The sequence below is a fragment of the Ceratotherium simum genome, chromosome 5 (assembly GCF_057802395.1).
Source record: "Ceratotherium simum simum isolate JZ-2026a chromosome 5, ASM5780239v1, whole genome shotgun sequence".
NCBI lineage: Eukaryota > Metazoa > Chordata > Mammalia > Perissodactyla > Rhinocerotidae > Ceratotherium > Ceratotherium simum.
In genome coordinates, this window is record NC_141904.1 from 16,314,607 (window position 1) to 16,329,287 (window position 14,681).

Here is a 14,681-nt window from a genome sequence, read left to right on the forward strand (position 1 = left end):
CGTGTTATTAAACTTTTGTTTGTTTTTCTCCTGTTAATCTGTCTCATGTCAATTTGATTTTTAGACCAGCCAGAAGAACCTAGAATGTCAGAGGAAAATTTCTTCCTCCCCTACAGTACTTACACAAACCTAAATGGTATGGCCTACTGCACACCTAGGCTGTATGGTACTAATCTTGCAAGGCCGCTGTTGTATGTGCAGTCTGTCATTGACCAAAATATTATGTGGCACATGACTGTATGTCATAAATGGAATTAAGCAGTATATATGTAATCTATACACTTGAGATTCATCACTATTGTGGCATATATCAATAGTCCATTCCTTTAAATTGTTGAATAGTATTCCGTTATCTGCATGTACCGTAGTATATTTATCCAGTCGTTCACTTAAGGACATTTTTGGGGATATTTCCAGTTTTTGGTGATTATGAATAAATACCTAGGAGTGGCATTGTTTGGTCATATGGTTAGTGTATGTTTAACTTTTTAAGGAAATGCCAAACTTTATTTCAAATGGATAGTGCTATTTTGCATTCCCTCCAGCCACATATGAGGTTTCCAGTTGTTCTGACTCCTCACTAACACTTGAAATGATCTTTTCAATTTTAGTGATTCTAATATGTATATAGTTGTATCTTATTGTGGTTCTTTTTTTTTCTGTGTGTGAGGAAGACCGGCCCTGAGCCAACATCCGTTGCCAATCCTCCTCCTTTTTTTTTTTTTTTCCTTTTTTCTCCCCAAAGCCCCAGTAGATAGTTGCGTGTCATAGTTGCACATCTTTCTAGTTGCTGTATGTGGGATGCCGCCTCAGCATGGCTGGACAAGCGGTGCGTCAGTGCGTGCCTGGATCTGAACCCGGGCCACCAGTAGTGGAGCGCACGCACTTAACCGCTAAGCCACGGGGCCAGCCACTCTTATTGTGGTTCTAATTTCCATTTCCCTAATGATAAAGAACATCCATTGGAATATTTGTCACCCATTTATGTTCTTTGGTGAAGTGTCTGTTCAAATCTTTTTTTTTTTTTTTTTGGTGAGGAAGGTCAGCCCTGAGCTAACATCTGCCAATCCTCCTCTTTTTTGCTGAGGAAGACTGGCCCTGAGCTAACATCCATGCCCATCTTCTTCCACTTTATATGGGACGCCGCCACAGTATGGCTTGACAAGCAGTGCGTCGGTGCACGTCCGGGATCCGAGCCGGCGGACCCCGGGCCGCCGCAGCGGAGCGCGTGCACTTAACTGCTTGCACCACCAGGCCGGCCCCTGTTCAGATTTACCCATTTAAAAAAACAAATTGTTTCCTTTCCTGTTTTTAAATTTGGAGAGGTCTTTATATATTCTTCTTACAAGTTCTTTGTCAGATGATTTGCAGGTATTTTCTCCCAGTCTGTGACTTGTCTTTTTATTCTCTAAACATTGTCTTTTAGAGGAAAAAGATGAAGTCCAATTAATCTTTTTTGTTATTATTCTTTTATGGATGATGCTTTTGGTGTTACATATAAGCACTCTTTGCCTAAGCAAAAATGACAAAGATTTTCTCACACGTTATCTTCCATTTTTGTGGTTATAGCTGTCCTAATGGGTGCAAAATTGTATCATATTGTGGTTTCGATTTACATTTCTCTAATGACTAATGATGTTGAGCATCTTTTTATGTGCTTGTTTGTGAGTTATATATCTTTTTTGGGGAGGTCTCTATTCAAGTCCTTTGACCATTTTTTATTGGATTTTTTTGTCTTATTGTTGGGTTGTAAGGATATATATTCTGGATACTAGATTCTTATCAGGTATATGATTTGCAGATATTTTCTCACATTCCTTGAGTTGCCTTTTCACTCTGTTGATAGTGTCCTTTGATGCACAAAAGTTTTTGATTTTAATGAAGTCCATCTTAATCTGTTTTTTCTTTTATTGCCTGTGCTTTTGGTGTCATATCCAAGAAATTATTGCCAAATCCAGTGAAACTATTGCTCTGTGGTTTTTTATAAGAGTTTTATAGTTTTAACTCTATAGTGTTTGATCCATTTTGAGCTAATTTTTGTATATAGTTTAAGGTCAGGGTCCAACATCATTCTTTTGAATGTGAATATCCACTTTTCCCAGCACCATTTGTTGAAAAGTCTGTGCTTTCCTCATTGTGTGGTCTTGGTACCCTTGGCAGAATTTATTTGAACCATATATGTGAGGGTTTATTTCTGAGCTCTCTATTCCGTTGGTCTGCATGTTTATCTTTATGCCAAAACCACACTCTTTTGATTACTGTTGCTTTGTGGTAAATTTTGAAATCAGGAAGTGTGAGACCTTCAACTTTGGTCTTCTTTTTCAAGATTGTCTTGGCTTTTAAGGGTCCCTTCTTTTAGATTCCATAAGAATTTTGGGTGAAATTTTCTATTTCTGCAAAAATGTAATTGGGTTTTTGATAGTAATTGCATTGAATCTGTAGATCATTTTGGACAGTGTTGACATCTTAACAATATTAAGTCTTCCCATCCGTGAACATTGGATGTCTTTCTGTTTATTGGTGTCTTTGATTTCTTTCAGCAGTGTTTTGTAGTTTTCAGTGTACAAGCTTTTCTTCTTGGTTAAGTTTATTTTTAAGTATTTTATTCTTTTGATGCTATTGTAAATGGAATTTTTTCCCTTCATTTCCTTTTTGGTTTGTTCATTGTTAGTGTACAAAAACAGGACTGAGTTTTGTGTGTTGATTTAGTATGCAACACTGATACATTTATTTATTAGTTCTAATAAACACAATTTATTTTTGTATGTTATCTTGCACCCTGCAACTTTTCTCTATTAGTAGTTGTTATTGATTCTTTGAGATTTTTCTCTATGTGAAATATTATATCATCTGTGAATAGAGATACTTATACTTCTTTTCCTATTTGGATGCCGTTTCTCTTTCTTGCCTAATTGCTCTGGCTAGAACATACAGTACTCTGTTGAAAGCTGTGGTGAAAATGGACATAGTTGTCTTCTTCCTGATTTTAGGAAGAAAGTTTTTATTTCAGTCTTTCACCATTATGAAGTTACTTGTGTGTTTTTCATAATTGTCCTTTAAGAAAGTTCCCTTCTCTTCCTAGTTTTTTGAATATTTTTATCGTGAGAGTATTTTGGCTCTTTGGTATCCCTTGAGATTTTGTCAAATGCTTTTTGTCATGATTTGAGATGATCATGTGGTTCTTTTTTCCTTCCTTCTAGTAATGTATTACATCGATTGAATTTCCAATGTTGAACCACTGTTGCATTCCTGGGATGAACCCTACTTACCCATATTGCGTTTAATATGTAGTTGGATTCTGTTTGCTAATATTTTTTTGAGGACTTTTGCATCTATAATTATAAGGGAAATAGTTCTGCAGTTTACTTGTGGTGTCTTTGACTAGCTTTTGTATAAAAGAAATGCCTCAGAGATTGAGTTAGGAAGTCTTTCCTTGTATATTTTTTGGAAGAATTTGAGAAGGATTGATGTTATTTCTTTAAATGTTTGTGGAATTCATCAGTGAAGCTCTCTAGTTCTGGACTTTTTTGTCGGGAGATTTTTGATAATCTCTTTACGTATTATAGGTTTATTCAGGTTTTCTATTTTTTCTTGAGCCAGTTTTGGCAGTTTGTGTGTTTCTAGGAATTTGTCCGTTTTAATATAGGTTATGTAATTTATTGGCATACAGTTGTTCACCCTGTTCTCTTACAATCTTTTTATTTCTGTAAGATTGGTAGTAATATTCCCACCTTCATTTGTGATTATAGTTATTTGCATCTTCTCTCTTTTTTAGTTAGTCTGTCTATAAGTTTGTCAATTTGGTTGATCTTTTCAAATCTCATTAAGTTTATTGCTTTTCTAGTCTCTGTTTTGTTTATTTCTGCTCTAATTTTTATTATTTCCTCCCTTTTGCTGCCTTAAGGTTTAGTTTCTTTTTCTTTCTCTTGTTCCTGAAGTGTAGAGTTAGGTTATTGAATTGAGATCTTTCTTGTTTTTAAATGTAGATGTTACAGCTGTATTTTCCTTTGAGCACTGCTTTTGCTGCATCTCATAAATTTTTGGTGTAAGGTGTTTTTGTTTTCATTTTTCTCAAATATCAATTTCTCTTGTGATTTCTTCTTTGACCTACTAGTTATTTAATTTCCACTTTTTTGTGAATTTTTCTGTTTTCCTCCTGTTATTGATTTCTACCTCCTTTTCGTTATGTTCAAAGAAGACACTTTCTATGATTTCAATTTTTAAAAATTTATTGAGACTTTTTGGTGGCCTATTCAGCTATTCTGGAGCTTGTTGTATGTGCACTTGAGAAGAATGAGTATTCTGTTGTTGAGTGAAATGTTCTGTATATGTCTTTTAGACCTAGTTGGTGTATGTCCTCTGTTTCCTTATTGAGCCTCTGTCTGCATCTTCTGTGTTTTATTGAAAGTAGTGTATTGAAATTGCCAGCTATGATTATAGCATTGTCTTTTTCTCTCTTCAACTTTGTCAGCATTTGTTTCATATATTTTGGAACTCTCCTATTTGGTGTATATTTCTTTATGATTGTTATGTCTTTCTAATGAATTGACCATCTTTACCCAATATATTATGTTCCTCTTTGTCTCTCATAAGTTTTGACTTAAAATTTATTTTGTCTGATATTACCATAGCCACTCTAGCTCTCTTTTGGTTGCTATTTGCATAGAATATCGTTTTGCATGTTTTTACTTTCAACCTGTTTGTTTATTTAAATCTAAATGAGTCTCTTGTAGACAGCATGTAATTGGGTCAATTTTGTTAATCCATTGTACCAATCTCTCTCTTAACTGATGCGCTTAATACATCTACATTTAAGGTGATTGCTGATAAGGACTTTTGCCCTTTAACTGTTCTATGTATTGTATATCTTCTTTGCTCAATTCCTCCTACACTATCTTCTTCTGTGTATTTTCTGTATATTTTAAAATCGTTTTCTTCATAGTTACTCTGGTGATCACAATTAATATCCTAACTTTATACTAATCTAGTTTGAATTGATAGTAATTGAGCTTTAGTAACATAAAATTCTGCTCCCATCTCCATTCCTCTCCCTTATGTTGTTATAAATTACATCTTTATACATTGTGTGTCAATTAACATAGATATATAATTATTGTTTTATGTATTTGTCTTTTAAATCATATAGGAAACAAAAAGAGAATTAGAGACTAATAATATAATAATATTGGCTTCTATATTTTCCTCTGTAATCACTTTTTCCAGTGTTCTTTTTTCTTCATATGGCTTCAAGTTATTGTCTGTTATAATTTCCTTTCTTCATAAAGGACTCCCTTTAGCATTTCTTGTCAGGTAGGGCAGGTCTAACAACAGTCTTCCTCAGTTTTTGTTTTTCTAGGAGTATCTAAATTTTTCTGCCACTTTTGAGTGATAGTTTGCTGTATGTAGAATTCTTGTTCGACAGTTTTCTTTCAGTACTTTAGATATGTCATCCTACTGCCTTCTGGCTTCCATGGTTTTTGATGAGAAATTGGCTGTTAGTCTTACTGAGAATTACTTGTATGTGATGTGTCATTTCTCTTTTGCTTTTTTCAAGACTCTCATTGTCTTTGGCTTTTACAGTTTGATTAGTTTGTACCTCTGTGCATCTCTTTTGAATTTATCCTACTTGGAGTTTGGACCTTCTTGATTGTGTACATTTCTGTACTTCATGAAAATTGGACAATTTTCTGCCATTATGTCTTTAGATAGTCTTTCTATCCCTTTCTCTCTATCTTTTGGAAATCTATCTTCTTTTGTAAGTCTAAGTCCAATGTCTGAGCTTACTCAGAGATGATTTCTGTCAACTTCTTTTTTTCCTGTTAATGGGCCATATGTTTCTGTTTGTTTATATGCCTTGTGATTTTTTGTTTGTTTGTTAAAAACTGGACATTTTGTAGAAAAAGAAGAACAAAGCCCAAAGTCAGCAGGAGGGAAATAATAAAAATTAGAGGAGAAATAAATGAAATTGAAACCAAAGAAACAGTAGACAGGATCACTGAAACTAAGAGCTGATTCTTTGAGAAGATAAACAAAATTGACAAACCCTTAGCCCGACTCACTAAGAAAAAATGAGAAAAGTCTCAAATAAATAAAATTAGAGATGAAAGAGGAGAAATTACAATGGATACCACAGAAATACAAAGGATTATAAGAGAATACTATGATAAAATATATGCCAACAAATTGGACAATCTAGAAGAAATGGATAAATTCTTGAATTCATACAACTGCCCAAAACTGAATCAAGAAGAAATAGAGAATCTAAGTAGACGAATCACAAGTAAAGAGATTGAAACAGTAATCAAAAACCTCCCAACAAACAGAAGTCCAGGACCAAATGGCTTCTCTGCAGAATTCTACCAAACATTCAAAGAAGATTTAATACCTGTCCTTCTCAAAATATTCCACAGAGTTGAAGAAGGTGGAAGAATTCCTAACACATTTTACGCAGTCAACATCACCGTGATCCCAGGGCCACACAAAGACAACACAAAGCAGGAGAATTACAGGCCAATATCATTGATGAAAATAGATGCAAAAATCCTCGTCAAAATATTGGCAAACTGAATACAATAATACATTAAAAGGGTCATACACCACTATCAAGTGGGATTTATACTGGGACACAGGGATGCTTTAAAATCCACAAATCAATCAATGTGATGTTACCAGATTAACAAAATGAGGAATAAAAACCACGTGATCATCTCAGTAGCTGCAGAGAAAGCATTTCACGAGATCCAACATCTATTTATAATAAAAAACCCTCAATAAAATGGGTATAGAAGGAAAGTACCTCAACGTAATAGGGGCCATATATGACAGACCCACAGCCAACATACTCACTGGGGAAAAACTGAAAGCCATCCTTCTGAAAACAGGAATGAGGCAAGAGTGCCCATTCTTGCCACTGTTATTCAAAATAGTACTGGAGGTTTTGGCCAATGCAATTAGGCAATAGAAAGAAATAAAAAGAATCCAAATAGACAATGAAGAAGTGAAACTCTCACTGTTTGCAGATGTCATGATGCTATATATAGAAAATCCTAAAGAATACATTGGAAAACTATTACAAATAATCAACAACTATAGCAAAGATGCAGGGTACAAAATCAAATTACAAAAAATCAATTGCATTTCTATAATAACTAACTAACAGAAAGAGAATTCAAGAATACAATCCCATTTACAGTCTCAAAAAAAGAATAAAATATCTAGGAATAAATTTAACCAAGGAGGTGAAAGACCTATACAATGAATATTATAAGACATTATTGGAAGAAATCGATGATGACATAAAGTAATGGAAAGATATTCCATGCTCATGGATTGAAAGAATAAACTTAGTTAAAATGTCCTTATTACCTAAAGCATTCTGCAGATTCAGTGCAATGCCAATCAGAATCCCCATGAGATTCTTAACGGAAATAGAACAAAGAATCCCCAAATTTATATGGAACAACAAAAGACTCTGAATAGCCAAAGCAATCCTGAGAAAAAAGAACAAGGCTGGGGGCATCACAATCCTTGACTTCAAAATATACTACAAAGCTATAATAATTAAAACAGTGTGGTACTGTCAGCAAAACAGACACACAGATCAATGGAAGAGAATTGAAAGCCCAGAAATAAAACCACACATCTACGGATAGGTAATCTTCAACAAAGGAGCGAAGAACATTTAATGGAGAAAGGAAAATCTCTTCGATAAATGGTGTTGGGAAAACTGAACAGCCACATGCAAAAGAATGAAGGTAGACCATTATCTTTTGCCATACACAAAAATTAACTCAAAATGGATCAAAGACTTGAAGGTAAGACCTGAAACCATAAAACTCCTAGAAGAAAATATAGGCAGTACGCTCTTTGACAATGATCTTAGAAGGATCTTTTAGAATAACCTATCTACCCAGGCAAGGGAAACAAAAGAAAAAATAAACAAGTGGGACTTCATCAGACTGGAGAACTTCTGCAAAGCAAGGGAAACCAGGAAGAAAAATGAAAAGACAACCCACCAACTGAGAGAAAATATTTGCAAATCATATACCCGACAAGGGATTAATGTCTAAAATATATAAAGAACTCACACAACTCAGCAACAAAAAAAGAAACAACCCCGTCAAAAAATGGGCAGAGGATATGAACAGACATTTTTCCAAGGAAGATATACAGATAGCCAATAGGAACATGAAAAGATGTTTAACATCCTAATCATCAGGGAAATGCAAATCACATTGAGATATCACTTTGCACCCATTAGAATGGGTATAATCACGAAGACAAAATAACAAATGTTGGAGAGGATGTGGAGAAAAGGGAACCCTCATATGCTGCTTGTGGGAATGCAAACTGGTACAGCTGCTATGGAAAACAGCATGGTGATTTCTCAAAAAATTAAAAATATAAATACCATACAATCCAGCTATCCCGCTACTGGGTAGCTATCAAAAGAACTTTAAATCAACAGTTTAAAGAGACTTATGCACCCCTGTGTTCGTTGCAGCATTATTCACAGTAGCCGAGACATGGAAGCAACCCAAGTGCCCGTCAACTGACAATTGGATAAAGATGTGGTATACATACACAGTGGAATACTACTCAGTTATAAAAAAAGACAGAATTGTCCCATTTGCACCAACATGGATGAATCTTGAGGGTATTATGTTAAGTGAAATAATCCAGACAGAGAAAGACAAACACAGTATGATTTCAGTCATATTTGGAAGATAAACTAACACATGGACAAAGAAAACAGATTAGTGGTTACCAGAGAGGAAGGGGGTTGAGGGGTGGACATAAGAGGTAAAAGGGCACATTTATATGGTGACTGATAAATCATAGTGTACAACTGCAATTTCACGATGTTATAAACTATTATGACCTCAATAAAAAAATAACTGGATAGTTTTAATATTATAGTAACTCTGGACACTAGATTCTCCCCTCCTCCCCATGGTTTACTGTTGTTGCTTCTTGAGGGCTGCACTCATCTGTATAGTGACTTTTTCAAACTATTTTTGCAAAGACTGTGTTCCTTATTATGTGTAGTCCCTGAAATTTTATCTTCGCGGTCAGCAGGGATCTTCCACATTTCCTGAGCCAACGGGAGTCAAAAGGAAAAAAGTAATCTCTTGGTGTTTGCATGTTTCCTCTTAGCTAAGGTATTCCTTCAAAGGTGGGCCAGGCTGCGTGCAGCTCTCTCTGTCTTCACCTTGTGCCTGCACAGAGCCCAAAGATCAGCTAGAGTTGCCGGCCTGTGCTACTACTCTCCTGTCTTCTCTAAGTGTGCATCCAGCCATGGGTATGCATGTAGCACTCTTGATTTCCTGGTATACGTGATAGCCCTTTAAAGCCCCTATTTCGCAAAATATCTTTCTCTTCAGACTCCTTATTTCAAGGCTTTTCACATTGTCTGCTGCTTCTCTCATCCACTATCTCTTGTCCAGGCAGCTATCTGTAGTGTATGATTTTAAATCTTTTTGAAAGATGACGACCAGGAAGCCCTTCAAAACACACAGCCACAGTTGTTGAGAATAAGGTCCATGTTCTCTTTGGCTCCAGTAAACTGCACTGGAATTTGGTCTCCGGTCCCTAAGGCCACCGTTGATCTGGGAGAGGGGAGATAGTAGACAGGTAAGCAAAAATGCTACAGTGCTTTTTTTTTGAGGAAGATTGTCCCCGAGCTAACATCTGTTGCCAGTCTTCCTCCTTTTTTCCTATTCTCCCCAAAGCCCCAGTAGATAGTTGTATGTCATAGTTGTACATCCTTCTAGTTGCCCTATGTGGGATGGCTCCTCAGCATGGCTTGATGAGTGGTGAGTAGGTCTGTGCCCAGGATCTGAACTGATGAACCCCGGGCCGCCAAAGCAGAATGCATGAACTTAACCATTATGCCACTGTGCTGGCCCTTACAGTGCTTTCTTAACAAATTTAGCAGATTGTTCCTTTGTTAAGTGTTCATCTCTTTGTTCTAAGTTTTTATTAGATTCCAAAGGTCTGTAAAAGTTGATTTTGTCAGTTTTTGCTTCACTAAAGGGGCTGATTCTTGGAGTTTCCTACTCCTCCATTTTCTATGACATCACTCTTCATTTTTTAAAGATTTTTGTTACAGGGTATATAATTCCAGTCCACATTTTTTTCTCTCAGTACTTTAATGATGTTTTTCTGTCATCTTTCAGCTTACATAGTTTCCACAGGAAAGTCTGATTTGTTTATCGGTATGGGAGGAATCCTGTTTCTTTAACATCTTTTGAATTTTCTCTTTATTTTTTAGCAGTACTTATATTTTAGAGTATCAATTCTCTTTGGAAATTTTCTTGTCTATCTGTATTTTAATATTTTAAATTAGTTTTGGAAAGTTCTTGTCTGTTATCTCTTCTGTTATTATTGTACCCTGTACTTTCTCTTTCCTTCTGTAATTCTAATTATACCTATGTTACACTATTTGATACTGTATCATGGCCTGTCTTGGGATGCTCTGTTTTGTGCTATTTCCCCTGCTACTTGTTTTCTTTAACAGACTTTTATTTTTCGGAAAAGTTTTAGGTTCACAGCAGAATCGAGCAGAAGGTAGAGAGATTCCCCCTCTACCCCCTTTTCCCACATACATACAGTCTCCTCCACTGTCAAAATCCCACGCCAGAGTGGTACATTTGCTACAGTGAACTTACAGTGACACGTCATTATCACCCAAAGTCCATGGTTTACATTAGAGTTCTCTCTTGGTGTGGTGCATTCCATGGGTTTTGATAAATGTATAATGACACGTATCCACCATTATTGTGGTGTACAGAATAGTTTCACTGCCCCCAAAATCCTCTGTGTTCTGCCTATTCATCTTTCCTGCCCCCTAACCCCTGGCAACCACTCATCCTTTTATTCTCTCCATAATTTTGCCTTTTCCAAACTGCCATGTACTTCAAATCATGCAATTTGTAGCCGTTTCAGATTGCCTTCTTTTGGTTAGTAATATGTATTTGAGCTTCCTCATGGCTTTTCATGGCTTGATATCTCATTTCTTTTTATTGTCCCAAGTAATATTCTATTGTCTGCATGTACCACAGTTTATTTATCCCTTCACCTCCTGAAGGACGTCTTGGTTTCTTCCATGTTTTGGCAATTTTCAATAAAGCTGCTGTAAACACCTTTCTGCAGGCTATAAGTTTTCAATTTACTTGGGCAAATACCAAGGAGTGTGGTTTCTGGTAGTACTGATTGATTGTAGTCTATATATTCTGGAATATTCATTTTATATTAAAATAATTTTCGAAGGTCATAAATAGATGTTTTCTCAAAGAAGACATACAAGTGCCCAATGGGTATACGAAAAGGTACTCAATATCACTAATCATCAGGGAAATGCAAATCAAAACCACGAGATATCACCTCACACCTGTTTGGATGTCTTATCGAAAAGACAAGATAAATTCTGGTGAGGATGTGGAGGAAAGGGAACCTTTGTACACTGTTGGTGGGAATGTAAAGGGGTACAGCCTCTATGGAAAACAGTATAGAGGTTCCTCAAATAATTAAAAATAAAACTACCATATGATCCAGCAATCCCAGTTGTGGGAATATATCCACAGGAAATGAAATCATTATTCCAAAGAGATATCTGTACTCCTATGTTCAATAGCAGCATTATTCACAATAGCCAAGTTTTGGAAACAATCTGGTGTTTGTAGACATATGAATGAATAAAGAAAACCTGGTGTGTGTGTGTATGTGTATGTATATATATATATATACACATACACACACACACATACACAGTGAAATATTATTCAGTCTTAAAAAAAAGGAAGTTGTTGTCATTTGACAACATGGATGAGCCTAGAGGGCATTATGCTAAGTGAAATAAGCCAGACAGAGAAAGACAAATACCACATGGCATCACTTATATGTGGAATCAAAAAGAAAAATTGAACTTATAGAAATAGATAGTAAAAAAGTGGTTGCCAGGGGCTAGGTGGTGGGGGAGATAGGGAGAGGTTGGTGAAAGGGTACAAGCTTTCAGCTCTAGATAAATAAGATCTGAGGATCTAATGTATAATATGGTGACTGTAGTTGATAACACTGTATTGTATATTTGAAATTTGCTGACATAGTAGAACTTAAATGTTGTCACCAAAAAAAAGTAAATATGTGAGATGATGGATGTATTAATTAATTCAATGGAAGGAAGTCCTTCACAATGTGTATGTAAATCAAATCATCACGTTGTGCACCTTAATTATCTTATAATTTTATTTTCAATTATACCTCAATAAAGCTGGAAAGAAATAATTTTCTTTTTTTTTTTTGTTAACAGGATTGCCTTTGAGGTTATTTAAAAAGTTTTGGGTTGTACAGAACTTGATTCTTTTGCTCCATTGTGGAAAGTCCTCTCTAGCGATGATTACTTCAGAGTTACCAGTGTTACAGTAAGTATGTAGTTTTCTTTTTAAAAGGGTATAATATTTTTCTATATCAAAATATTCTCTTTAATGAGACAGATCAAATATATTCTCTGATAGTCAGGCAATATGTTTGAAAGAACTATTAGAAGTGTATAATTACTATATCCATCCATGGCTCTTTTTATTTTAATGTCAATATGTTCTGTGGAATTGAACAAAACAGATGTGACTATCGGGCCGGCCCGCTGGTGCAAGCGGTTACGTGCTCGCGCTCCGCTTCGGTGGCCCGGGGTTTGCCAGTTTGGATCCTGGGCGCGCACCAACTCACCACTTGGCAAGTCATGCTATGGCGGCGTCCCATATAAAGTGGAGGAAGATGGACACGGATGTTAGCCCAGGGCTGGTCTTTCTCGGCAAAAAAAAAGAGGAGGATTGGCAGATGTTAGCACAGGGCTGATCTTCCTCACCAAGGAATAAAAAAAAAAGATGTCACAATCATATCAGGGGTCAGCAAACTATGACCCATGGGCCAAATCAGTCATGACGCCTATTTTTGTTTAAAAAAATAGTGTTAGTGGAACAAAACCACACTCATTCTTTTACAGATTGTTTCTGACTGCTTTTGTGCTACAAGTTGTGATAGAGAATGAATTACCTGCAAAGCATAATTTTTTTTTTGGCCATTTACAGAAAAAGTTTGTAAACCCCTATCTTACGTTACACTATTTCTCTAACCCACCTGTGTGCCCTATGTGCCCCGCCCCGTCCCCTCTTCTTTTCCATGAGATTGAGATCGTTGAGCCATTCTGGTTGCCAGAATAACATGAAGGACATACCAGTTGGCATTTCTGGTGGGATCTCATTAGATTTGTTGGAGTTGTAGGATAGATCTAGAATTGGGTCTTATTTTAGATTCTCTTGGAAATGCGATCAGTTTAATGGCAGATACTTTTCCTTTTATAGGTTTCATCAAGATGCTATTAGAAATCTGTATACTGTGATCTTATATGATAACAATGGCTTAGATATAATGAAAATGATTAACAGTTTATGCAATTATTTATATGTTTTGACTGTCTCAGTTCATTTATATGTATCTTTTCCAAGAGACTGTGGTCACCTTCCAGTTAATTGTTCTCTTGGCCTTTCTTTTTTTCCTCCAGAGCTCTAAGACGAAAAGAGTTGTCCAGATTACTTTATCTGCTTGAAGAACCATCAATACCTACCTTCCTTCTTTTCCCCAAATATAGGAGATAAAATTTAATCTCTTTCTAGTTACTTACCTCAGGTTCATTATTAGTCCTTAACTTGAGTATGATATAGAGTTTGGAGATCTCCACGTAGTATTTTCTTTTTTTTTTTTGTATTTTAGTTTATCTTCGTCCTGCCTGTAATGCCTATGTACCTCTGTCCTTACCTGGCCAACTCCCTAGTCTGTTAGGTCTTAGCTGAGATATCATGCCTCCAGCAAAGCTCCTCTGACTCCTGAAAATTAGAGTAGATTCCCTCCTGTGCGCCTGTAATACTCTTTGCTTTTTTCCTAGCACTGTACCTAACATAATTTTTTGTAACCCTTTCTTATTGTTTCTGCCTAAATTATGCACCTTTGTGCCTTATTTTTGTATGGCCGGCTCTGGCACACTGCTGGGTATTAGGCTAGGTCCTTAGTAAATATCTCTTTGATTAAATATGAAACAGAAGTTACATTAAAATAGATGTTGTAATTAAAGAGAGATTGTATCATGATGATAGTATTTAACATCATATGTTTTGTAACTGATTTTTTGTTCTCACAAAAATGTAAACCTGTAATATGACTATGGGTAGTGGATAGTGTTGATCTGTGAGGTGAATAATGAGCTTGGCTTTCAGTCTGTCAGCTGGAGATGGTACTCTTCGTCAAGTTAAGATCTAAGAAGCATTTATTGAAGACATACAATTTTCTGAGGATTTTGCCAGATATATTAGCAGCATAGATAATCTTGTTTAATACATCCATCCAGCAATACTATATCTGCATTGTAGAGGAAAGGAAACATGGTATGTCTCTTAGTATTTGTAAACTTCAGTTTCTATCATTTGTAAATTGAAGATAATATATTAGAAATTAATCTCTAAGTTGTTCTCAAAAACAAACAAGAAAATTTTGGATCCAACGATTCTTAATGTTCAATTTAATAGTGATTTTTCTAATGTAGACACTGGAAAGGTCACGCTAATGAGTTACCTTATTATTTCTTGGCGTACTTGGATAATATAATCACCAATGAATTTGTCACCTTA

The 14,681-nt window shown here is 35.7% G+C and overlaps 1 protein-coding gene across 3 annotated transcripts in view; it reads left to right on the top strand.

Moving 5' to 3' along the window:
* Positions 1-14,681, top strand: part of STAG1 (STAG1 cohesin complex component) — a 354,666-nt gene that overhangs the window by 89,812 nt on the left and 250,173 nt on the right. For all 3 annotated transcript variants that reach the window (XM_004419341.2, XM_087430526.1, XM_004419340.3), the window contains exon 2: positions 12,311-12,422. In XM_004419341.2, the coding sequence (XP_004419398.1) occupies positions 12,394-12,422 (29 nt within the window). In that variant the 5' untranslated portion in view covers positions 12,311-12,393. The remainder of the gene's footprint in view (positions 1-12,310; positions 12,423-14,681) is intronic.